This window comes from Arvicanthis niloticus, chromosome X (genome assembly GCF_011762505.2).
Source record: "Arvicanthis niloticus isolate mArvNil1 chromosome X, mArvNil1.pat.X, whole genome shotgun sequence".
NCBI lineage: Eukaryota > Metazoa > Chordata > Mammalia > Rodentia > Muridae > Arvicanthis > Arvicanthis niloticus.
Genome location: NC_047679.1, coordinates 11598459 through 11626406, shown reverse-complemented (window position 1 = coordinate 11626406; position 27948 = coordinate 11598459). Strand labels below are relative to the sequence as shown.

Here is a 27948-nt window from a genome sequence, read left to right as displayed (position 1 = left end):
TCCCCGCCCCGTGACCTTAATCTTTCTAAGGCTGGGAGAGAAGGGGGGGAGGACTGTGTGCAGATGGTCCTTATATCTCCAGAGGAGGATGTCGGAATCTGAAGTCGGGAAAGGTGAGAGCAGCCATCCACCCCTGAAGACCCTTGGAGTCACCCTCGTCCACCCTCACCCTCTCACCCACTGCCCACCTGGATCCTACTCCTGGAGAAGTCTCTGGAGAACTAGAGTATCATCCCCCTCTTCCTGTCCTAGCCTCCCCTTAAAAGAGCTTCTTTGCCACCTGATCTCAGATGCACCACAACCTAGCCTATGTGTTATCCTCAATAGCCTCTAACCTTATTCATAACCTTAGTTCCCAAATGAAACCCAGACTAAACCCTGACCCCAGGCACTCACTCCACATCTAACTCCAAATCCAGCTCCACACTAAACATTAATCTAAACCTTGCTAACCAGAAGACAATCCCCTACCTCCACGACATGGGACATTAGAATCCAAACCTCTTGAAAGCTACAGACCTTATCATGAAATTGAAGGTCATCTAACATCTAGATGCCAGCACTGCTATGGAGTGATTTCCCTGGCTGTCTAGAAACAGCACAACCCCCTTTTTAAATTGTTACTAATTTATCTTATAAGTATGTGTATGTGCCTGAGTTTATGTCTGAGTGCCGTGTGTGTGTGTGTGTGTGTGTGTGTGTGTGTGTGTGTGTGTGTGTGTAGTGACAGCAGAGGTAACCAGATCTCCTAGAACTTGAGTTTCAAGAGACTTTGAGCTGCCATGTGGGTACAGTGAATTAAACCCATGTCCTTTGGAAGAGCACTCTGAACTCTTAACCGCGGAGCCAATTCTCCAGGTTGAGCAGACCCTTTTACAAATATAAAATGAACGCCAAGCAAGAACATATAGCTAATGCTGTTGTAAGCTGCAAAGGGTCTAGAGTCAGAATGCCTTGGTTTGACTCCTGATTCAGCCACTTCAGCAAATTATTAACTCTTTCATTTCAATTTCCTCATTTTCAAAATAGTAATGATATCACATTCTAGACATTCGTATGAATATTGAGCTCAATTTTCTCCTCACAACATCCTTGTAATGCAAGCAACTATTATTATCCTTCCCATTATACAGATAAGAAAACTGAGGTTCAGGTGTAATCCCATAATTTACTCAAGGCACTACCCAACTTCTAAATAGTAGTCAGGATTTTAATCCAGACATCTTATTTCCTTCATAGCTGGGGATCTTAACCAGGCTAGTCTATTATCCCTCTTAGAAGCTGAAACAAAGCCACAAGAGTCTTGAAACTACAGGTTGAAAATCCCAATGCAAAATGTAAATTCTACTCAAAATGTATCCCTCACTTTGATCCTAATTCCAAGCCCAAGTCATTCAAATTCCCAGCTTTAGCCCTAAATAAAACCTCAACCAAACTCCATTCTTGCCTATATCGATTGAGGCTAGACCCACTCAGATGCAAAATCCACGCTCCAAATTTGACCTGAAGTTGAAATGCACAGCATGGTGATCATCTACTCAAGTCCTCGACCTCTTTCCTTAGCAAAAATCCCTCCACCCTATTCATTCCAACACTGATTGTCAGCCCGCAGCCCATAACCCAAGCATCCCCCACCTCCCCATAGCTTTGATGTTCTTCTCCAATCCAACAGAAGGATGGGACTGGATAAAAAATTGCTATGGTTGCCCTATGCTGCCCCTTTTCTGACTCCTGTTTCTCCACACAGACACCACCCCAGAGCCCAGTCCAGCCAATGGGACTGGCCCTGGCCCTGGCCCTGAATGGGGGCTCTGTCCTGGACCTCCAACTGTGGGAACTGATACCAGTGGGGCATCAGGCCTGGGGACCCCAAGACGAAGAACCCAGCACAACAAACACAAGACTGTGGCAGTGGCCAGTGTGCAGAGATCACCCCGAGCGCTCTTCTGTCTCACCCTAACCAATCCCATTCGTCGGTCCTGCATCAGCATTGTGGAGTGGAAGTATCCTGCAAGGCTCAGGGGTAAGGAAGCATCACCAGGGTACAGAAGAGTCTAGAGTCTAGAATTAAGTCAAGCCTGGAATGGAGAAAGCCTGAGATTACTAGAGACCAACAATCAAATATTGGGGTTTGGGGGGAAGATTTCTGAGGTGGGAGTGTAGCTCAGTCGTAGAGCACTTATTTAGTGTATTAGATACCCTGAGTTCAATCCAAAACATTGCAAATTGAGAGAGAGAGAGAGAGAGAGAGAGAGAGAGAGAGAGAGAGAGAGAGAGAGAGAGATCTAGAATAGAGAAGGAGTCCAGAGGTCACCAGGATCAAGAGTCTAGCACTAAGCTGGCCATGCTTGCTTATGCCTATAACTCAGAAAGCTGGGCAGGAGAACTGAAAATTCAAGGACAGCCTGGGCTACATAGCATGATCGTGTCTACACACACACACACACACACACACACAAGTCAAGTTGGGACTGTAGCTCACTCAATAGAGTGTTTATCTAGCATGCACAAAGCCCTGGGGTTCAATCCTCAGGACCCCCAAAACAGGATATGGAGGCACACACCTGTGAGTCTTTCTCTCAGAAGGTGGAAGCAGAAGGACCAGAAGTTGAAGGTCATCCTCACCTACATAGCACAAGCTTGAGGTTCAAGACCAGCCTGAGACTCTTCTCAAAATTATAATAAGAAGAAGGAGGAGGAGGAGGAGGAGGAGGAGGAGGAGGAGGAGGAGGAGGAGGAGGAGGAGGAGCCAAAGTCTTGGTCAGGGCAGGGCTGGGAATGTCCAAACCTTGAAGTCTAGAATTAGCTCTGGATGGAGAGAGCACTAAGGGAATGTGGGGTTCTCAATGTCACTCTTCCTGGGTCCTTAACTGTGTGTTCGCCTGAGGCCTTTTGATATTCTCATCCTCTTAACGATCTTTGCCAACTGCGTGGCACTGGGGGTATATATCCCCTTCCCTGAGGACGACTCCAACACAGCCAACCACAACTTGGTGAGGTCTACCCCATCCCCAACCAGACTGCAGTTTCCTTTAGACCCATAGCTTAAGCCGCCCAGCCAGACCCCACCCCTCCGGGGCCCTACCCTACTCCACTCTTGATCCTGGCAAAAGCAACCCTAACCTGTGCCTACAACTCACCCACAGGGTCTGACCCTGCCCCGAAATAAGTCCCGGCCTTCACGCCCCGCCCCCTGCTCCACCCTCAGGAACAGGTAGAATACGTGTTCCTGGTGATTTTCACCGTGGAGACAGTGCTCAAGATCGTGGCCTACGGGCTGGTGCTCCATCCCAGCGCCTACATTCGCAATGGTTGGAACCTACTCGACTTCATCATCGTCGTGGTCGGGTGCGCGTCTGCAAGGGGAGGGCACCCCACCCTAATTTGCAATCCAATGAATTCTGGGGCTCAAGGAAGGGACTGCTTCAGACAGCCCCTATTCAGAAGCTTAAAATCTGAAATCTTAATGTATTTAAAACCATTTGCGTTTCCAGTTATAGGGGGTTGTGCTTTCCTGAAGAGAAAGGGGGGGGGGGAGAGGGCGGGAACCAAAGCCCTGACTCTCCGACTCTCCGTCCTATGCTCCCCCATCAGGTTGTTCAGCGTGCTGCTGGAGCAAGGACCTGGGCGGCCAAGAGATGCCCCGCATACTGGAGGAAAACCGGGAGGCTTCGATGTAAAGGCACTGAGGGCATTTAGGGTGCTACGACCACTAAGGCTAGTGTCTGGGGTCCCGAGTAAGTATCCCCCGCCACCAAGTTGGAGGAGGGGCGCCAGGTTGATGGCGAACGCGCTGAGCCTGCCCCTCCCCGCCACAGGCCTGCACATAGTGCTCAATTCCATCATGAAAGCGCTTGTGCCGCTGCTGCACATTGCCCTGTTGGTGCTTTTCGTCATTATCATTTACGCCATCATCGGACTCGAGCTGTTCCTCGGACGAATGCACAAGACGTGCTACTTCCTGGGATCTGGTCAGCCAGCAGCACCCTTTCACAGGACAGGACACGCCCCTTGCCCTCACTTCTGGGTCCCCTCTTGCTTCTAGAAAGCCCACTCAGTTTTCTCAGGACTCGATTGCTAGGCTCTGAGTCTAACCTTGTTTAGCCAAACCCCATCCCTGTATTCAAGACTCCGCCCTAAAATCCCAGAATACAACCCCTCCCTCAGTAATGACTGCAGGCAGGTATCATCACAAGACTCCACCCACAGGCTCAGACTGCAGCATTTAAGACTGCAAACTCCACATCTCGCCCATAGACGTTTATGCAGACCTGTGCCCAAGCTTTTTCTCTACCCTCTTTTCAAGAGACTCAGTCTCTTATTCACCAGACTCTGTCCCCAGGTTCATTCACATTCACTCTACCCAGACCCATGTTGGAAGGACTCAGCCTCCCAGTGGTTCAAATCGATCTATACTTCCAGGGGTTTTACTCTAGCAGAGAAGCCCAGGGCTCCTTTTGCCTTAAAAATATCCAGGGCATTAAAACAAACTAACCGTGAGAATAGGGCTTCAGAGTGACAGGAACTAGTGTGTGACTTGCTTCATAGCCCCAGGCTGCAATTTTCCTGCAGATATGGAGGCAGAGGAGGACCCGTCGCCTTGTGCATCTTCTGGCTCCGGGCGTTCATGCACACTGAACCAAACTGAGTGCCGCGGGCGCTGGCCAGGACCCAACGGTGGCATCACGAACTTTGATAATTTTTTCTTTGCCATGCTAACTGTGTTCCAATGTATTACCATGGAAGGCTGGACAGACGTCCTCTACTGGGTGAGGTGAACAAGCCTTCACACAGCTTGAAGGCTGCACCTGCCCTTCTTCCTTAGCTCAGATTGTCCTCTCTGCGTGCTATGGAATATGTTCTCGCTCCAGATGCAGGATGCCATGGGATATGAGCTACCTTGGGTGTACTTTGTGAGCCTCGTTATCTTTGGGTCCTTCTTTGTCCTCAACCTTGTGCTTGGAGTTCTAAGCGGGTAAGAAGCCTGGATAGTCTCCCTTACAATCCTCCCCATCTCTCCACCCCTTTCTGTTGCCAAATTCCCAGGCATCTTCTATAAACCCCATCTGAGCTGGGCTTAACAGCACAACCCTGTACTCCTTGCTACCTGGGAGGCTAAGACAGAAGTATCTCAAGTTTAAGGCCAGCCTGAACAACTTAGTGAGACCCTGCCTCAATTTTTTTAAAAGAAGATACGAATAATAATAACACATGATAAGTAAATGTGTGCACATCACACACACGCATGCATGCACACATGCATGCACACATGCATAAACACACACACAATATGCACTGTGCAGAGAAAAGAAAAATAAAGAGAAACAGGGAGATTTTGCAATTACAAATATCCACATCTGGGGATGAGGAAGTGGCTGAGTAAAGAATTCTTGCTGAAGCTGGGTGTGGCGGTTCACGCCTTTAATCCCAGCACTCAAGAGGCAGAGGCAAGGGGATTTCCTGAGTTCGAGGCCAGCCTGGTCTACAGAGTGAGTTCCTGGACAGCAAGGCCTACACAGAGAAACCCTGTCTCAGAAAATAAAAACAAAAAGAGTGCTTGGAGAAGATTCAGGTTCAGTTCCCAGCACCCACGTGACAGATCACAACCCTCTGTAACTTCACTGTTGAAGGAACTGATCTCGTCTTCTGGCCTCTGACAGATCCTGAAGGCAAGTGATGTATGTATATGCTCAGGCAAGCTCACACACACACACACACAAATAATAAATACTTTTTAAAAAAAAGAATAACTGGAAACATCAGAGCTAAATGTAGTGTTACATATCTGTAGCCAACATCCAGAGGCAGGAAAGATTGCAGGTTTGGTGAGGCCCCGAGCTAATAATGAGACACGCTCTCAAAATTATATAATCAAGCCAGGCCTAGAATGTACACCTGTCATCCCAGCACTTAGAAGGCAGAAGCAAGAGAATCACTTTGACTACGTAATAAGTTCAAGATCAGCCTGGGCTGCCTGGAAAGTTCAAGGTCAGCCCAGAGTACATGAGACCCCTCCCCCTCTCCAAATACAAACTATATATATATATATATATATATATATATATATATATATATATATCCCAGAAACATGGATTTGTGGGTAAAGATGCTTGTTGCCAAGTGTGATGATCTAATTTTAATACCCAAGACCCACATGGTAGCAGGAAAGACCCATCTCCCTTGGACTGTCCTCTGGTCCACAGGCCATGACACCCACTTGCCACACATATAAATGGATAGATAGATAGATAGATAGATAGATAGATAGATGTAATTCTTTTTAAAATCAGGAAAGACCTCTTGAGAAAGTGTTGATGGTATTCTAAGTCATAGGAACGGCCAGTGCAAAGGCTTGTGAGCTAGAATGCCCTTGGCATATCCTAAGAACAATTAGAAAGCTATTGTAGCTGGAGTACTAAAGGCAAGGTTACTGGGGGTGACTTATGTAGTCTGCTCCCCTCTTCCTCCAGGGAGTTCTCCAAGGAAAGAGAAAAGGCAAAAGCCCGAGGTGACTTTCAGAAGCTTCGGGAGAAGCAGCAGATGGAAGAGGACCTTCGGGGCTACCTGGACTGGATCACACAGGCTGAGGAGTTAGATCTTCATGACCCCTCAGTAGACGGCAACTTGGCTTCTCTTGCTGAAGAGGGACGGGCTGGCCATCGTAGGCAACTCAGTTCTGACCCAGCTTCATTCCTACCCTGGAATTGTGATTGCCCTCCTGAGACCCAGACCAAGCCTGCAGCCACCCTAGGCTTTGCCCCAAATCTGGCTCAGGACACAGAATCTCAACCCAGACTCAGATACAAAGACTCCAGCTAGCTCTTTGTCCCTTAGACTCGACCCTAATTCTGCCCCCAGGCCATCCTTCTCAGTTGGAACTCTCTGTCCACAGGGCCACAACTGTCAGAGCTGACCAATAGGAGGCGCGGACGGCTGCGCTGGTTCAGCCATTCTACTCGCTCCACACACTCCACCAGCAGCCATGGTGAGGACTAGGCCAGCAAGGGGCGGGGCAGAGCTAGGGTGAGGGGACAGAGGGAAAAACCAAAAGTGGGACTTGGAGTCTTTGGGTCCTGACTTCTTTCCTCACTTTGCCTGCAGCCAGCCTCCCAGCCAGTGATGCTGGCTCCATGACAGACACCCCTGGAGATGAGGATGAAGAGGAGGGGACCATGGCCAGCTGTACACACTGCCTGTGAGGAATCCCTGCCTTTAATCCCTACGTAATCCAGACCCCCCATTCTTATTTTAGCTACAAACACCTGACCTCCAGTCAGAGCTGCTGATTCCCTCTCAGCTCCTTATGACAGCCCCCACCCTCCAATCATTTCTAGAAACAAGATTATGAAAACCAAAGTCTGGTAAGTTGTGAAAGGTTGCGCAACCTTTTGGCCCCATGAATTGGAGACCAGTCCACCTCCATGGCCCATGTGACTTCTGGGCTCCCCGACCTGCACACCGGGCTGACATAGGCCAATCTCAACGATGTAATGGGCTCTCCTCTGCCCAGCCGCCACTTCCGCCGAGTCAACCGGGGTCTCCGTGCACGCTGCCGCCGGGCAGTCAAGTCCAACGCCTGCTACTGGGCTGTACTGCTGCTCGTCTTCCTCAACACACTGACCATCGCTTCAGAGCACCACGGGCAGCCTGTGTGGCTCACCCAGACCCAAGGTGAGCCTCTGCCTGCCAGCCATCTTCTTCATCCCTTGCTCCCTGCACCCCAGAAGTTCAAAGGCAGGCTCTCTAGGGAGTCTTTGACCCCAGGTACCACCTTCCAATCCAGATGAGTGCAGAAACCTTAACTTGTCCTATCCCACCCTGCAAACCACACTTATGTGGTGCCTGCTCTGTGTACCAAGCTCTGGTCTTGGTATTGCACATGTCCTAATTCAAACTTCATTCCACTAAAACTTTAGCACCTCAGTGCTCAGGTCGAGGGTCCTGATCACCATGGTATTGATGTCAAGCAACTAACCCCAGGATTCAGTTCCTGAGGGTCAGAGCAGGTAGTACAATCCTGGCTCTTAACATCATGCTCTCTGGACAAGTTAACCCCTCTGTGCCTCAGTTTCCCCATGTGCAAAATGGAGACCGTGTTAACTACTCATGGCATGGAGTGGTTTCGAGGATTAAGTGAGCTCAGCTGTAAAATGCTTAGAATATTGTTTGGCCTACATCAAGTACCAACTGTTATGATTCCTTATCATCTTAAACCCAAATTTATTATTGGTCCTGCTCCTAACTCCACCTCAAACCAGTTCAGTCCCAAAGAAACCCTAGGCTTGGAGATAAGGCTGTATCTCAGTGGAAGAGTGCATGTGTGAAGCCCTGGGTTCCATCCCCAGAACCAAAAACATAAGACATAAATATAAAAAAAAATCAAAAGAATAAATCCTAGATGCTAACTGTACCATTGAGTATGGAGTTGTCTTGAACTCACAAAGGGTGACTCTAGCCCCCTGCCTCCACTCTACCCTCTGCCCTAGCTCCAAACCTCATTGCTTTGACCTACAAACTCACTTCAGTCCCTAATCCCAACCAAACTCTAGCCTATACCTGGCCTGCTCCCTGCTATCCACCAAAGTTCCTGGCTTCCTAAACATGTTGCCATGTTACATGCACCTTGCCGTGCCCCGCTCCCGACAGAGTATGCCAACAAAGTTCTGCTCTGCCTCTTCACCGTGGAGATGCTTCTCAAACTGTACGGCCTGGGCCCCTCTGTCTACGTTGCCTCCTTTTTCAACCGCTTTGACTGCTTCGTGGTCTGTGGGGGCATCCTAGAAACCACTTTAGTGGAGGTGGAGGCCATGCAGCCTCTCGGCATCTCAGTGCTCCGATGTGTGCGTCTCCTCAGGATCTTCAAGGTCACCAGGTGTGTTTGCATGGGACCCAAAATGCAGCCCCAAGTCTACATCCCAGCTCTGAAGATGATTCCCTCAGCCTCCTCATTGAGCCCTACTGCTGCATGCTGACCTTTGGGCCAAAGCAAAGCAAGCAGATTCCTACCCTCACCAGGAGTAGTGCCTCCTCCATCTCCATCCCAATTCCCAACCTTTTACCCCCAAGCCCATCTCCAAGCTTATCCTCCATCCCAGCCACAGAACCTCTCTAAGCCCAGCCCCAACCCTATCTCCCACCTCAGACCTAACTCCCAGCCCTAGCGCCATCACTGAGCACCAACCATAGTGGTATTCCCAATTCTCTGATGATGCATCCCTCCTCCAGGCCAGTCACCTTTCTTCGACTGCAACCCCATTCTGCTCTCCCTAGCCCCAAGCTCCTCTGTATCCCCTTTCCTATACCAAACTTTCAACCATAACCTTCTCCCAACTCCTCCAACCCCAAATCACTATGGCCCCATTCCCAATTCATCCCAGTCCCAACATGAAACCCAATTCTATCGACGCCTCCCACCACACCCTGGATGCCAACTCTAACTCCAAACTTAGCGATCCTCCTTATTCGTACTCCTAACATACTTCAGTTCCAAAACTCCCTTCCAACCTTGACATCACAGCCTATTTTAACCCCTTATGCTCCAATGTATCCCAAACAAGAGGCCTACCTGGCTCCTGACTCCTGACCAACCCTGCACTTTCTATTTCTGTTGCAGGCACTGGGCATCTCTGAGCAATCTGGTGGCATCCTTGCTCAATTCCATGAAGTCCATCGCCTCCTTGCTGCTTCTCCTCTTTCTCTTTATCATCATCTTCTCCCTGCTTGGCATGCAGCTGTTTGGGGGCAAGTTCAACTTTGACCAGACCCACACCAAGAGAAGTACCTTTGATACCTTCCCCCAAGCCCTCCTCACTGTCTTTCAGGTATGGCCTGGACACCCTGAGATGTGTACACATGTTGGTAGGGCCTGGAGTTATAGGGAGTCCCAAGAACTTTTTGGTGACTTCCTACCCCCAGATCCTGACCGGTGAGGATTGGAACGTGGTCATGTATGATGGTATCATGGCCTACGGTGGCCCCTTCTTCCCAGGGATGCTGGTTTGTGTTTATTTCATCATCCTCTTTATCTGCGGCAACTGTATCCTCAGAGCTTTTGGGAAGTGGCTAGAGCGTGATGAGGGGGGACAGGGTGAGGGTGTGGGCCTGGGCAACACACAGGCAAGCTGCTTTTTCATCTTTGCAACCTGAGCTCACTCCAGACATCCTACTGAACGTGTTTCTTGCCATTGCTGTGGATAACCTAGCGAGCGGGGATGCAGGCACTGCCACAGACAAGGGCAGGTGAGCTCTGGCTTCATCTCCAAGACTTCCTTTCCCTAAGATCTCTGAGGTGGATCTCACAAACAAAAAAGTTCCATGGGACTTTTTTTTTATGCTGGAAAGCCCCAGCTCCAGATACGGTCCTCAGTAATTCATTCATTCAACACATATTCATTGAGCACACACTGTATGCTAGGCCCTGCTGCAAATGCTAGGGAGAAAGCATGGATTGATATGCTGTCAGCAGCCAGACACGGCATGCCAGTGTGACAACAGACAGAGTCTTTGCTGTTTGTAGTTAAGGAATACAAGCAAAATTCAAGATCATTGATATGTAACTTCAAGACTATGTTAGCTAGCCAGGTACTGTAGAACATCCCTTTAATGGCAGCTCACAGACGAAGGTTTATCTCTTTGAGTTAGAGGCCTTCCTGGTGTGCATAGTGAGTTCCAGCCCTGTCACAGACTTCCTCAAAAAAAAAAAAGACTATGTTAATAATAAGTAGCGAAGAAACAGAAAGCAGAACAAAGCAATAGTGAAAAAACGAAAGCAAGTCTGGAGGTCCAAACCTACATTCCCAACACTTGGAAGGCTGAGGCAGAAAGATAAGGACTTCAAGGCCAACATGGGCTCCAGATTGAGACTGGATAGATGAGGGTCAATCAGATTGCTCCTTTGAAGTGGTGGTAGTGTTAACCATTCTACAACAAAACATCCGGGCCTGAGACCTAACTTAGAGAAAGAAAATGTACCTGTTTGAAGTTCTGGTTTCCATCCCCAGCACCATAACAAGCAACCACAAACCACCAGTGAGACAGGGACGCGGCTGGGAGGAAAATGGTAGGAAATGGGGGTTACATGTTGGGAGGAATAAAAGGACCAGACTGGGGATATTCTGGGTCAAGGCGAAATTTTGGCTTTTGTTCTTGGTAATGATAGGCATGGAAGTGTTAGGGTTCCATGGGCTCCTTCTGGATGCCTCGAGGATAGACTATAGGCAGAACTGAAGCAGGAAGCCCCAAGAAAAGTCTGTCCTGACAGCGGTGCTCATCCCTGCCTTCTCCAAGTGTTAGTACCTGCAGCAATCAGCCCTTATTTCCTTGAACAGAGAGAAGAGCAGTGAAGGAAACCCTCCGCAGGAGAACAAAGCACTGGTGAGCTAGAAGCTTGGGTGTGCTGATGCACATCTTTGATCCTAGCACTTGGAAAACAGACGCAGGGGAGTCTCTGAGTTTCAAATTAGCCTGCTCTACATAGTGAGTTCCAGACAGCCTGGACTACAGAAGGAGACTCTGTCTTTTATAAAGGGTGGGGAAGCTGGAGAGGTAAGAGTACTTGCTGATCTCCTAAAGGACCTGAATTTGGTCCCCAGACCCATGTCAAGCAGATCACAACTTCCTGTATCTCCAGGTTCAGGAGATCCAACTCCCTCTGGTCTCCAAGGTCACCTGCATTCACACATGCATACCCACACATGGATACACATAATTTAAAATAATAAAAATAAATCTTAAAGAAAAAAAAAAGCCTTGTCCCCCATACCTATCAATGTGTGCACAGCTTTAACCCCATCCTCTGACAATCTATTTCCACGTTATCCTGGCTCTTCTATGCCCCCATTGTGTCTGTTTCCTGGTGTCTCTCCCACAATTGATGACTCCTATCTTCCTGTCTCCAGGTGCCTGGTGAAGAGAATGAAGATGCAGAGGGCACAAAAAGTGAAGAAGCAGGCAAGTAGGCATATCAAATGGAAGTGACAAAGAGTATTGGAAAGAGAACACAGGCAGAGAACTCCTGACCCTAAAGGAATCCTCTCTGGCCAGCAGACTCTTCCAAGGTCATCCCGTAGGCAATAGACACAGTGGTACCTGCCTGTAGTCTTAACACTCAGGAAAGGTAGCAGATTTAAGGACGCCCTGCGGTGAATAGTGAGTTCCAGGTCAGCCTGGATTTCATTAGAGACACTAGACACTATGTCAAAAAAATAAGGACTGGGACTATGACTCAATGGTAAAATGCTTGCACAGCATGGGGAAGACCCTAAGTACAATCTTGAGCACTGCAAAAATAATTATTCTGAAATGAATGGATGGGCTTGGTTTGTAGCCAGCAACATTTGGGACATCAAGTTTAAACAAAAGCAATGGACGTTTGATTGTACTGTGAGTCTCCTCGGAGCCTTTGTTATCAAACTATGTGTGTGCATATAACTAACACTCGCTAAGCACGTTCACCAGGTGCTCACTGTATCCCAGCACTGTTCTAAGAGTTGAGTGTATCATATTAAACAAAAGAGATGTAAGATCCGTTCGCTGAGGAACTGAGATTCTGGGCAGGAAATGAGAGGAATTCATCCTGTGTCAATCACAGTTCCAGGAGCTTTCCAATTGAGTTTTCTCATTGCTCTTTTCCCAGCACCAGGCATGGAGGAAGAGGAGGAGGAAGAAGAGGAGGAGGGGGAGGAGGAAAATGGTGCAGGACACGTGGAACTCTTGCAGGAAGTTGTACCCAAGGAGAAGGTGGTACCCATCCCTGAAGGCAGTGCCTTCTTCTGCCTCAGTCAAACCAACCCGTGAGTGCTAGGAATGGCAATAGGGCAGGGCAACAGGGGCTGGCCAGATGGGGAGCCCCAGAACTACCCAGGAGGCAATGGGGCACAGATGTATCTTCATGGATCTCCTGGGAAACACTGATCCTGGTTTCTAATCACTGCGTTTTCTCCACTCCTTAGACTTCGGAAGGCCTGCCACACTCTCATACATCACCATATCTTCACCAGTCTCATCCTGGTGTTCATCATCCTCAGTAGTGTGTCCCTGGCTGCTGAAGACCCCATCCGAGCCCACTCGTTCCGAAACCATGTGAGCCCATGGCTGAGGGCTGAGAGGAACTCACAGAGGACATTCAACTGGGCACAAATCTAGAGCCAGAATAGAGAGAAAACAGAAGATGCCTCACTGGGCTGGGAGAGAGGATCAAGAATGATGGCAGATAAAGTGCCAGCAACCATTTCCATACTCTGAGAAGTGTGGGGCAGGGGATCAGGCTTTGACTAGGGGTAGGACAAACGTACTCGTGGAGGTCAAACAGGCCAAGGGCACTTATGCAGCTAGGCAGACACAGGAGTCTAAATCTGAGCCCTTATCTTGGATGGGCAAACCTTTGGCATATATAAAAGTCTTTCCTAATGCCAGGGTGGGGAGCAAGGCTTACACTGAGAGGTGCACAAGCAAGCTGGCATGGTCGTACTTGCCTGGATTTCTAGTCCTTGGGAGGCTGAAGCAGGAAGATTACTGCAACTCTGAGGCCAGCCTGGGCTGCAGAGTGATGTCTCAGATGATAGATAGATAGATAGATAGATAGATAGATAGATAGATAAAAAGAGAGAGACCTATGCCTACCAATCCCCTTTAGTTATGACAGTGTTCCTCATCTTTCTTACGTCTCCAGATTCTAGGATATTTTGATTATGCCTTCACCTCCATTTTCACTGTGGAAATTCTACTAAAGGTGACTACTGGGCCTTCAGCCATACCCTCCGTTGCCCCAAGCCATTCTCAGCCCACCCCCACCACCTATCTCTCTGTTCTTCCTCTGTTTTTACCCACCAGCTATATCCTCAGGTCTGAGGTCTAATCCAATATAATGTGATCCCCAGATGACAGTGTTTGGGGCCTTCCTGCACCGAGGCTCTTTCTGCCGTAGCTGGTTCAATCTGTTGGATCTGCTTGTGGTCAGTGTGTCCCTCATCTCCTTCGGCATCCAGTGAGTGACACCTTCCCCTGCCCACCGCACTCTTCCCAGAACCAGGACCAAGCCCTAATTAGGGCCTGAAACCTTCCCACTCCCCAGCTCCAGTGCCATCTCAGTTGTGAAGATTCTCCGAGTCCTCCGAGTCCTGCGGCCTCTCCGAGCTATCAACAGAGCCAAGGGACTCAAGGTAAACCCAGCTCACCCAAACCCACAAGACCCAGGCCCTGGCTCAGGATATCTGATCCAACTGACTGTTGCACAGAGACATGACTGACTGCATGCAACCTAGACCTAACATGTGACCACATAGTCTTGCCTAATGGTCATGTGATCTGACCCATGTTCCTTACAAGTGACTATACCAATGGCCACATTCTTCTAATTCATGTCCTTGGCATGTGACTACATATCCTTGCCTAGAAACCCCTTTATTCTTTGCTGATACCATACATGCTATGGTAATAATAGCTATGGGGAATACTATTCCAGCACAGTACCTTTTGACCGTTTGTTCCTGATCACACATCTCTAACTTGCAACCACATACCCCTGGCCCAAGTCCTTAAACTGCATTCATCATCCAAGTTCCCGCTACATGCTATGTATGGCCTGTGATGTCCATTGGTCATGTGGGGGGTGTTTTGCAGCATGTGGTGCAGTGTGTGTTTGTGGCCATCCGGACCATTGGAAACATCATGATCGTCACCACCCTCTTACAGTTCATGTTCGCCTGCATTGGTGTTCAGCTCTTCAAGGTGAGGGAAATCCAGAGGGAGGTCCAGGCAGGGGCCAGGGGGTGGAAAGATGAACCTGCTTGACACATTTCCTCCTATAGGGAAAATTCTACAGTTGCACTGATGAGGCCAAACACACCCTGAAAGAATGCAAGTGAGTATTTGAAGCCTCACCCTCTACTGAATCCAGAACCCTTCCCAAATTGCATAGAGAAATCCAGACCTCTCTAAGGTCCCTGAAGCAGCTTACACCTTCTTACCAAGAACTCTAAATATGTCTGGTTTCCTGAAAGTCCCCAAGACCTCTAAACTTCCCTAAATGCCCCCCAAGATACACCCCAGAATTCCCCTATTAATTGTAGAGGCTCTCGTTTCTCAGCAAGCCCTCAAAGTCCCCCCATAACCCTTTTCTGCATTTTCCAGTGTTACCTACATTCCTCCTCAGAACCTCTTGCAATTTCTTGCTCTGAATGCCAGCTTTCATCTAGAGATGTTTGTGGATAGAGGTGGTTTCAAGCAAAGCCAGGAATCCCTGACTCAAACCCACTTCATGGGGTTGGAGGCATTGATTCACTTTGCCTAGTCCTTGTTTGCTCACCTGAAAACTAAGGATAAAGAGTGTGCCCATTTCACAGGGCTGTTAAGAGAAGTAGAGAGGTGGTGCATGGAATATGCATACACAGCAAAGCGCCTGCATGGTAAGCTAGCACGGTGCCTGACATAGAGTCACTGCTAGGAAACTTTGGTCACTTGGAGAACTACGTTCCCCTAGATGGCAAAAATGTTCAATGACAATGGTGATGGTGATATACCAACTGTGTTCCAGAGATTAGTTTTGTTTGTTGGTTGTTCTTCTTTCTTTTTTCTCTTTTTGCATTAATGTATTTATTAATATGGAAAGTACGCATGTCACTGCACATGTGTGGAACATGTGTGGAACTTCAGAGAAGAACTTGCAAGGACCTTTATCCATCGAGCCATTTTGCTGGCCCTTGTTTGGTTTTTGAGCCTTGATCTCGATATGCCTCAAGACAGCCTTAAAACTCTCAAGATAGCTCTAAACTCACAAGTTTCTTGTCTTCTGCCACCTGAGTTGCTGGGATTATAAGCATGTGCCACTATATCTGACTTGATTTGGTTTTTTGTCTGTCTGTCTGTCTGTCTGTCTGTCTGTCTGTTTTGTCTGTCTGCTTGTTGTGAAACAATGGTCTCTGGCTGACCTGTAAATCACATAGACCAGGATGCCCTCATTTAGAATATTGCTAAATTCTTCCTGCCTGTACCTCACAAGTAAAGAGGTTATAAACATGTGCACCACCATGATTAACTGTCATTTATTGACTTACTCCATCCTTGTGACAAGTGGGAAATGGGTTCTGTTAATATCCTCGTTTTTTTAAAATAGAGAGTGAAGACAAAAGTCAACTACACAGATATTGAATATTTACAATAACCCAGCCAGGAAATCAAAGGGCAGGATGTGAAGCTGTCTAGGTATAGCACTATGCCCTGCTACATCCATAATAAAGACCCTAGACCCTTTGCCACCACTCCTCATTCCTCTTCCCCCCCCCCCCCCATCTAACCTGTCTACAACATCCACAGGGGCTCCTTCCTCATCTACCCTGATGGAGATGTGTCACGACCTTTGGTCCGGGAGCGGCTCTGGGTCAACAGTGATTTCAACTTTGACAACGTCCTTTCAGCCATGATGGCCCTGTTCACTGTCTCTACCTTTGAAGGCTGGCCTGCGTGAGGGGCAGGGCCTTGGGGATGACAGAAAACTGGGCAGTTGGTTCTAGATAATTCCTGGGATCACGTGGGAATGGATGGGAGTCTGTCTTAGGGACTTAATGAACGTCTCAAGACTGGATAGGCCCCGAACCAGTGGTGGCATAGCCTGTAAGGCGTCCGCCTGCAGAGGGCTCAGGTCCCTCTGTGCTCTCTCTCTACCCCATGTGTCCGAATCCCGCTCGTCTCCTCCTACGTCTCGTGGGGGAAAAAAAGACTGGATAGGGTTTTCTTTCTTGCCTTTTTTCTCTTTTTCCAATACCTGAAAATTGAACCCAGGTTTTGTATATGCTACGTAATGATATTCCAATAAGCTGCATCGCTACTACCTATTTTCTTGAGTCAGGGTCTTGTATGTAGCCCACTTTGAGCTCAACCTGATGATCCTCCTTCCTTATCCTCTTGAGTACTGAGATTCAGGTTTGTGCCACTGTATTCAGTTGGATATAGCTTTCTAGAGACTGGTGAGTGTGTTAGAAGCCTGGATAGGGATTTCCCAGAACCTTGCAGGGGATTCATTGGAACTTTGGAGAAAGGTCTCTAGAAAGTGGGGAAAGGTCTCTGAGGGAATAGGTGAAAATCCAGAAAAGACTAGGTAAGCATTGCAAGGGGTTAAGTAGAGAATGGGGATTCAAAATGGGTTCGATGGGAAGATGGGGTTCAGAAGTTTAAAAAAGAGCTAGAAAAGCTTTGGGGTATACTAGCTAGATATTTACTGTGGGGATTTGAGGAGAGCATTCAAGACTGTAGGATGGGGTTTCAAGATGTTTAGGAGCTTGTGGGGAGTTCTAGAAAACCACATTGGGGAGTGCTCCAGGGCCTTATATAAGGGGATTAAAGGGCTGCAGGAACATAGAGGATTTTAAAAGGTCATTGAAGGTCTGGATAGGTTTCTTTTGAGGGCTGCATAGGAGTCTCTGGGGGTTTCTGGGATAAAAGGTTTGGATCCTGGCCTATGTAGATGAGTTCCAGGATCACCAAGGCTACATGGTGAGACCCTGTTTCAAAAAAAGGAAAACAAACAAACAAAACATGTAAGCCCCTTTAAAAAGCCTTGTGTGGGTCTCTCTGAGGATGTATAGAAGTCCCGAGTGATTAGGTTGCAAATTTAGGGGGGGTTGGAGATTTGGGGGTAAAGATAAGTAGCCTTGGATGAAATCGGAGGGGGCTGGGATTCCCCCTAAACATGTCCTCACTTCTACCTCCCACTGTCTCCCACAGGTTACTATACAAAGCCATAGATGCAAACGCAGAAGATGAGGGCCCCATCTACAATTACCATGTGGAGATATCAGTATTCTTTATCGTCTACATCATCATCATCGCCTTCTTCATGATGAACATCTTTGTGGGCTTTGTTATCATCACATTCCGTGCCCAGGGAGAACAGGAATACCAAAACTGTGAACTGGACAAGAACCAGGTGACCTCTCACTCCTGACCCATGGCCACCAAACTGTCCCCCCATTGCCTTGGAAACCTCCCCTGATCACCCACGCTCTATACCACTATGCAGCGCCAGTGTGTGGACTATGCCCTCAAAGCTCAGCCACTCCGTCGATACATCCCCAAGAATCCACATCAGTACCGAGTGTGGGCCACTGTGAACTCTGCTGCCTTTGAGTACCTCATGTTTCTGCTCATCCTGCTCAACACGGTTGCCCTAGCCATGCAGGTCTGAATCCCCCATCTTGATCATTGTTCTCTTCACACAATGTCTTTGAGGGTGATTAGAAATAAATTAGGCTGCAAGTGACAACTCCATACCCCACCTCCCCCACATCTGCCTAATTGATAGAGCCTTAATTTACCACATTTTGGGGGGGAACCTTTCCTCAAATCTAAGGCCAAAGCCTGCATTCTGCTTTTAAAGATGCTGAAATGTGAGAGCAATGGTCCACAACTGTTGCAAGTTGTCATGGGTTGTAAAAAGCACTCCAGACTCGGATTCTAGGATGAAAAATGTCATGCATCCCAGAGTTTGCTTATTTGCCTCGAATGTTGAAGAACACTAATGTAGGTTGCCTTCCCATTGTTGGTCAGTGAGCCAGGCTCTGTTGATCTTCCTGCTACACCATTCCACTGTAAGTTGATGGTTGCATCATGGTCACAAAACAACGAGTCTAAACGTCAATACCACACCCAAGCATGAAAAAAAAAATGAATTGCATCAAGCAGCAATTCTTGCATATTTCAATGAAATTATTTCCTCACAGAAGCTGTCAACCAGCAGGAGATTTATGTTAATGCTTCATTCCCAGAGTGATCCTTGCCCCAATGCAAGGCACTCTGAGAGTCAAGAGCCAGTTTTGTCAGCCACAGCGTTTCCAATCCCCAGACTCCTCAGCTCAGGCCAGGGACTATGTGTTTGTGTCTCTGCCTTAGGCTCTGTCCCCATCTGGTTTTTCCCATAGCACTATGAGCAGACTGCTCCCTTTAACTATGCCATGGACATCCTCAACATGGTCTTCACTGGCCTCTTCACCATTGAGATGGTGCTCAAAATCATCGCCTTTAAACCCAAGGTATGCCCTAGACCCACACCCTACGGAGAAACTCCTTGGGGGAGGAAACACATTCCATAGCCTGGCCGAGGACTGGAGGGCAGCAACCAAGTAGTCATACGACTAAGTAATAAGAGGACCCAGGTACAAGCCAGGCCCTGTCTCCTCAATACCATGTATCTATTACTGGCCCCCTACACTGGTCTACTGGCTAAAAGAACACAGCACAGTGCTTTCCTCCTGTCTACAGCATTACTTTACCGATGCCTGGAATACGTTCGATGCTCTTATTGTAGTGGGCAGCGTAGTCGACATTGCCGTCACAGAAGTCAATGTGAGAACTGGGCTTTGTGCTAACCCCTCTATCCTCTCCCTAGAGCCTTCTAGAGCCTTCTTTCACTTGGATAGGCAGCTCCCACTCGCATTCTCCTGAGTCCTGGAGACTGAGCATTTTAGATCTATTTGGTTTGGTTTTTTTTTTTTGTTTGTTTGTTTGGTTTTTTGTTTTTTTTTTGTTGTTGTTGTTGTTTTTTTTTTTTTTTTTTGAGTCCTTGCTGGGCTCTGCCAACATATTCCTCCCTCTACCCAGCTAACCTAACCAGCTCCCCTGTTTCCTTTTGCAGCCTACCCAATGGCTCTGCTACCTCCCCAAATCCCTCCCTTATTATTTCTGTTATCTTTTTCATTGTCTCTACCCCATTCCAATGGCTCCATCATCTCCATTGACACCTGCTTTGGCTCCGTCATCTCTCTGACCACTTCGTTGACTCCATATTTCACCAACTCCACCTCCTATACTGGCTCTTTCCCGGCTCTGTCACCACAACTGACTGCATCATTGGCTTCATCATTTCATCCAATGGGTATACATGGTAACAACCTTGACGGACAATGCTGCCGATTGCATTTCTGCATCACTGGCTTCTCCAATGATCACCCATTGTTTCTCATTTCCATGATGCTTCGCTCCACTGTTTCCTTCAATGTCTTTGCTCCACCATCTCCTTTACCTGACCCCTTCATTTCTACTCCCATTAAAACTTTGTCTACAACCATCTTGATCTGCTACCATTTAACCTTCCCCACAACCCCCTGAGTATGCACCATCATTTCCCCTTATCCATTTGGGCATATGATTAAACCATCTCCTTTATCACCTTTGTTTTGCCCATATGCCCCACCAGAATGGAGGCCATCTTGGCGAGGTAGCTTCTCACCCCTACCAGGAATTTTTTTTTCAACCATACCTTCCCAGCCCAAGAGTCCTTAGAAATGACCCCTGGCCACTCTTGGGCCTGAGTTCTGAGATATTTGGGGACTGGGATGGCTAAGGCATGAGGACAAGAAGCTGCTAGAGCTGGTGCATACTGAGTGCCCCCTCTCCATCCCTAACTCCAGAGCTCAGAGGACAGCTCCCGCATATCTATCACGTTCTTTCGCCTCTTCCGAGTCATGCGGCTGGTCAAGCTTCTCAGTAAGGGTGAGGGCATCCGCACACTCCTCTGGACGTTCATCAAATCTTTCCAGGTAATTCCCCACTCAGAACTACAGTTTCCGGTCTTCCATACCATTTGTAACCTAATGTTTCCAACTTTCTCTCTTTCTCTGCACTCTTAATTTGAAACATGCCTCTAGCTTCGCTGACTTTACCCTATTCTATTGAATATTGTGTCCACATTTGGAAGACACGTGTAATTCAGGACACTTTGAGCGTAGACTATGTCTCCCAGCAGCCCCATGCTAGGGGAGAGGAGTGCATTCTGGGATTTATAGTTCTCTGGCTGCACCTGAAATGTCTGTCCCCTTCCCATTCTTCCAGGCCTTGCCCTATGTGGCACTTCTCATAGCAATGATATTCTTCATCTATGCAGTCATTGGCATGCAGGTAAGTGAAGACCCTAGAAAATAATCCTTCTGTCTGAGAGGCTTGGTAGGGATAGCCCCAGTGTGGGTATGGAGGGACAGAAAAATAGTCAAATTAGATGACCCTGGGTAAGTCTGCATGTGTAAAATGGGCTTGTTAGTAATTGCTTTCAAGATTATAAGGATCCCTTAGGTATTAGGAAACACGAAGTGAATGGGAACATGTGGGAACATACGTTCACTCCCAGCACAGAGCCTCTGTATGTCTATAGATGTTTGGCAAGGTGGCTCTTCAGGACGGAACGCAGATAAATCGAAACAACAATTTCCAGACTTTTCCGCAGGCTGTGCTGCTTCTGTTCAGGTGATAAACTCCCACTTTCCTGCTACCTTGCCCCTCAGAATACCTAGGGTACTCAAGCACCCACTATGGGCCCCAAGATGCCTAAGCTATGGAAATATCAGGGCAGCCTGAGTTCCACGTAAGCGGGGGCCTTTTCTGGCTGTGATCTGAGGGAGTCTTTCAAAATATTCTAGTCTAAGCCATTCTTTTTCTGGCTGTAAGATGTGCTCCGCTTTTAGGCCCTAATCTGTAAGAGACATTCTATAACTGCCATCATCATGGTCATGCTAGTTGTCAAAGTGTTGAAATGGAAGCTGGTGTGATGGCTCAGCAAGTAAAGGCAGTGGCTGCCAAGCCTGGTAATCTGAGTTCAATTTCCAGAAGCCACATGATGAAACAAAACCAAAAGACTTCCGCAGGTTGCCCTCTCCCATGTGTGTGTGTGTGTGTGTGTGTGTGTGTGTGTATGTGTGTGTGTGTGTCTTTCTCTGTCTCTCTCTGTCTCTGTTTCTCTCTCTCTCACACACACACACACACACAGAAAGAGAGAGAGAGAGAGAGAGAGAGAGAGAGAGAGAGAGAGAATAAATACAAAATGTAGCCCCTGATAAGAATAAGAAGTAGGTCATTCTCTCCCTTCCCTAGACCCCCCACACCTGTACTTGACATGACTTTATAGCCTCTCCTTCAGAATACCATCCCTCTGTGTCCCTCCCCAGATGTGCCACTGGTGAGGCATGGCAAGAGATAATGCTAGCCAGCCTTCCAGGAAGTCGATGTGACCCTGAGTCTGATTTTGGCCCAGGCGAGGAATTTACCTGTGGTAGCAGCTTTGCCATTGTCTACTTTATCAGCTTCTTCATGCTCTGTGCCTTCCTGGTAAGAACCATTTTCCCACAGGCACTATCATTGCCACGGCGGCTGGCCTTGTGTGGTTCAGAGATATCCAAATGGATTGGGCAGCCTAGCTCTTGACAACACTGCCCCAACAATAAGATCAACCAAGGAGCTTGTGACCCAATGACCATAAGATCATCCCAGCCCCTATCTGCCCCCCCCCAAATCCAACTCTGTTTCTTTACTTAACTCTGATTGCCCATTGACCCACAGATTATAAATCTCTTTGTGGCTGTAATCATGGATAACTTTGATTACCTAACCAGAGATTGGTCTATCCTGGGACCCCACCACCTTGATGAATTCAAGAGGATCTGGTCTGAATATGACCCCGGAGCCAAGTATATCCTCTAATATCTTACCTAGAATCCTAGGGTTATGTGCTGCCCTCCATGGCCCTCTAGTTCCAGAACTTCCAATTCACCCATCAATAAAGCGGTTTCTACTGTCCCATCCTCTGCCCACCCCATCTGTGCTCTTCCCTCAAAGCCTTAAGGTGTTGGTATGGGAGGTAATGGTTTGCTGGAGATGGAGCTTAAGAAAGGCCTAAAGGAGGACTGTTGATCCAGTGACACCTCTCTGACTGCCCCCAGGGGCCGCATCAAGCACCTGGATGTGGTTGCACTGCTGAGACGCATCCAGCCCCCACTGGGATTTGGAAAGCTCTGCCCACACCGAGTGGCCTGCAAGGTCTGTTTCCCTGCCTACCCCAATCACCTGCTGATCTCCAAGAAGGCTCTATACTCCATGGGAAAGGAAAGGGACTTGCCTTTGGTAGAGATGGGTATTTGATTACATCCACAAAAGTATCATCTGCCCTGGGCATTCAGAGTATACTTAACATTCTCCCAGAGTGGGTTTTCTGTCTCTGGTGTTTATAGAGACTTGTGGCAATGAATGTGCCCCTCAACTCAGATGGAACAGTGACATTCAACGCTACACTTTTTGCCTTGGTGCGGACATCCTTGAAGATCAAGACAGAAGGTGTGGGGGGGGAGGGAGGGCCAGGAGTGAAATGATCCCTGGGGAGGGTTAAGGGAGCAAATGCAAAGAATGACAGACATGCATCTCCTAAGTCTGAACCTCAAAATGGCTGACTGGCTTCTCCAAGGCTCCTTTATCCGATAGGAGTGAAGTGAAGCTTCAGGTGAAGCTTTCAAAGCAAAGCCCTGCCCCTGTCCCCAGCAGTTGAGGAGCCACTTCTGCATTCTATTTCCCCTGCCCCATACACTCCTGCCTTGCAGGGAACCTGGATCAAGCCAACCAGGAGCTTCGGATGGTCATCAAAAAGATCTGGAAGAGGATAAAGCAGAAATTGTTGGATGAGGTCATCCCCCCTCCAGATGGTAAGCTGCCCATCCTCAGCTCCTTAACTATCTGCCCAGATTATTGCTGGTAGGTAGTAGCAGTGTAGAAGACCCCTGTGTAACTTTGCCCTCTTTCTTGTCCCCAGAGGAGGAGGTCACTGTGGGAAAATTTTATGCCACATTTCTGATCCAAGATTATTTTCGGAAATTCCGGAGAAGGAAAGAAAAGGGGCTACTAGGAACGGAGGCCCCAACAACCACATCGTCTGCCCTCCAGGTCTGAAGGACAGGGCCTTGGGTGGCCATGTGTATAGAGGCTGACCTCCTTCATGATCTCCTGAAACCTATGAAACAGAGCCCTGGCACACACACTGTTGCATGGGAAGCAAGCTGATAGAGGGGCACTTTAGATAAGCAGGAGTTACCGAGTTCCTTCTTTCTCTATCCATCCCCACAGGCTGGTCTAAGGAGCCTACAGGATTTGGGTCCTGAGATCCGACAGGCCCTCACCTGTGACACTGAGGAAGAAGAAGAAGAGGAAGAGGCAGTGGGTCAGGAGGCTGGGGAGGAGGAAGCTGAGAACAAGCCAGAAACACACAAGGTGAGAACAAGTTTTCACTCCCCTGCAAAGCACTTGACTGAAAAAAAAAAAAAAAAAAAAAAAAAAACCGCTCCCTCAGACCCTTAAGTGAATTCCATCCTGTGTCTGGGAGAAACCTCTACTACAGAAGAAAACTATTCAATACCGATCACTGGCTGTTGGGAAACAAGACCCAGATTCAGCCCCTAGGGAGTGATGCTCCCATAGACCAGTGAGCAAAACATTGATAAAGTAACTTAGCCATTACATTGATGAAACACTAAAGCCAAATGACTCTCCTCAGGACTCCATAGACTCCCAGCCCCAATCTCGATGGAGCTCTAGGATGTCGGTGTCTCTACCTGTTAAGGAGAAACTCCCAGATTCTCTCTCAACTGGGCCTAGTGATGATGATGGAGTGACCCCCAACTCCAGGCAGCCCAGTGTGCTACAGGCTGTATCCCAACCCCACAGGTATGGTCGAGCATCTGGGGAAGGTAGTGAGAATGGAGAAAGATTAGACACTGTGTTGAATGACATAGGAGAAGCGCTAGTGGCCTTCAAGAAGAAATTCGGGAAAGAAAGATGTGTTTCAAGGGCTTAAATGAGCATCACATGTGGTGGGTGGGCCACAGGAGTAATGCCCGCACTGGAGAGATACAGGCAGGGGGGATCCAGAGTGCAAGGTTGTCCTTGGCTATATAGTGAGTTTGAGACCCTGTTGTTGTTGTTTTTTTAAACAAGACCAAGATAAATCAAGGGCTCAAATAGGAATAAATGGTAACAAGAGAAATATGAAAAATGAAATAACAAGAAAATATGAGAAACACAGTGCAAAAAGACTAATGCAAACCAAGGATGGTGACATATGCCTTTAATCACAGCACTCAAGAGGCAGAGCAAACAGTTGTGTCTGTGAGTTCAAGGCCAGCCTGGTCTATGCAGTGAGTTCCAGGTCAGCCAGGACTACATAGTAAGATTCTGTCTACAAGTAAATGTAAATCCTAGTGTTTGTACAGGGGATGGGGCATGCATGGGATGAGAGGAACACAGAGTTCAGAATCAGATATTGGGGACCTAGTCTAACTAATATGTATCATTTCTCTAGGAGAAGCTCCGGGGTTTTCATGTTCACTATCCCGGAAGAAGGAAGTACTCAACTCAAGGGACTTCAAGGGCAGGACAATCAGAATGAGGAACAGGAAGTCCCTGCCTGGTACACTGGTCACACCACATGGGCCATGCAGGGGAGGGCAGGAGTGTTGGTTCCCTAACTCTGAATCCCAGTCCTGAGTTCACTGCCAGCTCTGCCTTCTCCACAGGACCCCCGACCAGGATGAGCAGGCAGGGACTCCCTTTAACCCAGTCCTTTTACCACCTCACTGGACCCAGCAACATGTAAACGGGCACCATATACCACGCCGACGTTTGCTGCCCCCCACACCTGCAGGCAAGCAGAAAAATAGACCCCATGGAACCCTAAGGGCTAACAGAACAGAACAGGACAGGGATTGCCATTGTCCTTTGCCCACCAGGTCGGAAGCCCTCCTTCACCATCCAGTGTCTGCAACGCCAGGGCAGTTGTGAAGATTTACCCATCCCAGGCACCTACCATCGTGGACGGACGTCAGGACCAGGCAGGGCACAGGTGAGGAAAAGGGATGCTGTGGCCTTTGAGGAAATAGCATCTTAGGCTGAACTTGACAAACATACTACATTTCAGGGCCTTCAGAAGAATGGGGCACTTGAAGGAACATATGTAATCTCCACTGTACTTGTGAAATGGGTTTGCTGTCCCCACTTTACGAGAGGTCACTGAGGCTCAGAGTCTATCCACTCGTGGTCACATAGCTAGTACACAGCACAACTGACACTTTTGCAATATTTAGCATGTATTTCTTCATTTATCAATTTTTATATGTGTATATGTGTCTTTGTGTGTATGTTGTGTATGTGGATACAATTCCCCATGGGAGTGTGCCGAGTCCAGAAGAGGGTGTCAGTGCCCTCCTGTGTCCCTCTCCACCTATTACTTTGAAGTAATGGCTCACATTTTCTTGGCTAGGCAGAAAGCCAGCAATCTCCAGAGATCCTCCTGTCTCTGCTTCTCTTAGTGTGAGGGTTCCGCACGTGTGCGTGGGGGGCCTGGATTGCTACGTGGGTCATGGATGCTTGGATTTGAACTCTAGTCCCCACGATTGTGCAGAAAGTGCTCTTGACTGCTCATCTCCCCTTTCCAGCCGCCCCACAATTGACATTTAATTCCAGGGTTTTTGGGTCAGATTTTATGGCAACACACCTGTATTCCTATCACTTGGGAAGTAGGCATAGGAGGATCAAGAGTTCAGAGTTATTCTCAGCTACATATGGAGTTGAGGCTAGCCTGGGCTACATGAGACTTTGTTTCAAAAGAACCAAAACATCTAGATGGGGTGGTTTGTGTCTATAACCCCAGCCCTTGTGAGGGCTGCTCACAAGAGGATTGCTAAAAAATTGAGGCCAACCTGGGCTATATAGTAAATTACAGCAAGGCTCTGTCTTAAATAAATAAATACATAAATAAATCACACATGGTGGATGCAAACAAATGCTTTCTATACTCTGACATAAACTCAAGTGTGGAGCTGGGGAGCATTGGCTTAGCATGTTTATGGCTCTGGCTTTGATCCCCACAAATAAAGAAGTCGTTCATTTGTCCTCTGATTTACACCCATCCATGTGACTCCAGCTGTATTGTATCTATTAGAGGAGATGAACAGAACTCACGAGAGTGAATGGAATATCCTCATTCTCACCTATGATTGCCCATCTGGTGTTTGTTTATTCTGATCCAGGGTTCCTGGGCAGCCCCTCCTCAGAAGGGTCGGCTGCTATATGCCCCCCTATTGTTGGTGGAGGAATCTACAGTAGGTGAAGGATACCTTGGCAAACTCGGTGGCCCACTGCGTACCTTCACCTGTCTGCAAGTGCCTGGAGCTCATTCGGATCCCAGCCACCGCAAGAGGGGCAGTGCTGACAGTTTGGTGGAGGCTGTGAGTCCAGATGGATGTGGGAAAAGGGGCTGGGTAGAAGGAAGCAGAGGTGGGAGCTGGGAAATGAGGACCAAGAGTGGCCAGACTCTATGTTAAGCATGTGGAAATTCCTCTTCTCAGCATACTGTACTTGACCCTGTCCCCCTGCAAGCTGCATGTTCGTCATTTATTCACAGTGACCTGCACTGTGCACATTGTGCCACTGATCAACACTAATCCTACTTGGACCCCCCACCCCCGCCAGGTGCTCATCTCCGAAGGCTTAGGTCTCTTTGCCCAAGACCCACGATTTGTGGCCCTGGCCAAGCAGGAGATTGCAGATGCATGTCACCTGACCCTGGATGAGATGGACAGCGCTGCCAGTGACCTGCTAGCACAGAGAACCACCTCCCTTTACAGTGACGAGGAGTCTATTCTCTCCCGCTTTGATGAAGAGGACCTGGGAGATGAGATGGCCTGTGTCCATGCCCTCTAAATTCTTACACCTCATCTACTGGTCAATAAACTCCCTGCTCTTCCTTCCCCCAGAGGGAGGCAAGCATGGACCACACACTGATGAATCTTAGTATCTTTGCACTGGCAGTCTGGGGCAGCCCAAAAGCTTCTATCCATCCCTTATTGCATCCCTGAACCACTGCCCACACATGAGTATTTCCAGAAACCAGGACAGCTAGGCCTGATTATTCAGCGTCAAGGAAGGAGGGAGGAGGTGGAGGGGAAAGAGACAGCAGCCAAAAAAAGCTGGAGACAGAGCGGAGGTGGGGGGAGAAGGAGGGCACTGGGCAGATGAGAGGAAGGAAAGAGAAGAGATACTGTCTGGATAGTAAGGGAAGGAAGAGACGTCACAAGGGGTCAGTTGGGTCAGTGTAAAGAAGGACAGGCTATAGAAGAGTCTTGACAGGGCAAGGGCCTAGAGGTTGGAGCT

The 27948-nt window shown here is 48.2% G+C and overlaps 1 protein-coding gene across 2 annotated transcripts; it reads left to right on the top strand.

Annotated features, from left to right (window-relative positions):
- Positions 1-43: 43 nt before the first annotated feature.
- Cacna1f (calcium voltage-gated channel subunit alpha1 F) lies at positions 44-27579 on the top strand. Of its 2 annotated transcripts, XM_034486243.3 has the most exons (48): positions 44-113; positions 1748-2003; positions 2888-2993; positions 3209-3348; positions 3595-3737; positions 3819-3971; positions 4573-4769; positions 4872-4975; positions 6471-6661; positions 6893-6985; positions 7102-7195; positions 7335-7361; positions 7511-7671; positions 8647-8872; positions 9614-9821; positions 9916-10036; positions 10158-10239; positions 11328-11373; positions 11898-11949; positions 12635-12791; positions 12951-13080; positions 13670-13729; positions 13878-13984; positions 14072-14159; positions 14620-14727; positions 14808-14860; positions 16312-16458; positions 17719-17920; positions 18014-18172; positions 18912-19022; positions 19252-19335; positions 20186-20206; positions 20400-20528; positions 20821-20886; positions 21137-21228; positions 21927-22086; positions 22318-22445; positions 22698-22794; positions 22986-23088; positions 23349-23450; positions 23558-23688; positions 23869-24012; positions 24296-24465; positions 25100-25207; positions 25314-25441; positions 25527-25639; positions 26826-27023; positions 27268-27579. In XM_034486243.3, exons 1-48 carry the CDS (start codon positions 89-91, stop codon positions 27496-27498), a joined length of 5952 nt encoding a protein of 1983 aa, XP_034342134.1. In that variant the 5' UTR covers positions 44-88; the 3' UTR covers positions 27499-27579. The 2 variants fall into 2 exon arrangements, with proteins under 2 accessions (XP_034342134.1, XP_034342135.1); XM_034486244.2 differs by lacking the exon at positions 20186-20206.
- The last annotated feature ends 369 nt before the right edge of the window (positions 27580-27948 follow it).

Bases quoted from the DNA above. Each gene is read 5' to 3' on its own strand.
- Cacna1f (XM_034486243.3), top strand. From the start codon at position 89: ATGTCGGAATCTGAAGTCGGGAAAG. The intron at 7,672-8,646 runs GTGAGCCTCTGC...CGCTCCCGACAG, and splicing joins GTGGCTCACCCAGACCCAAG to AGTATGCCAACAAAGTTCTG. The intron at 27,024-27,267 runs GTGAGTCCAGAT...CACCCCCGCCAG, and splicing joins CTGACAGTTTGGTGGAGGCT to GTGCTCATCTCCGAAGGCTT.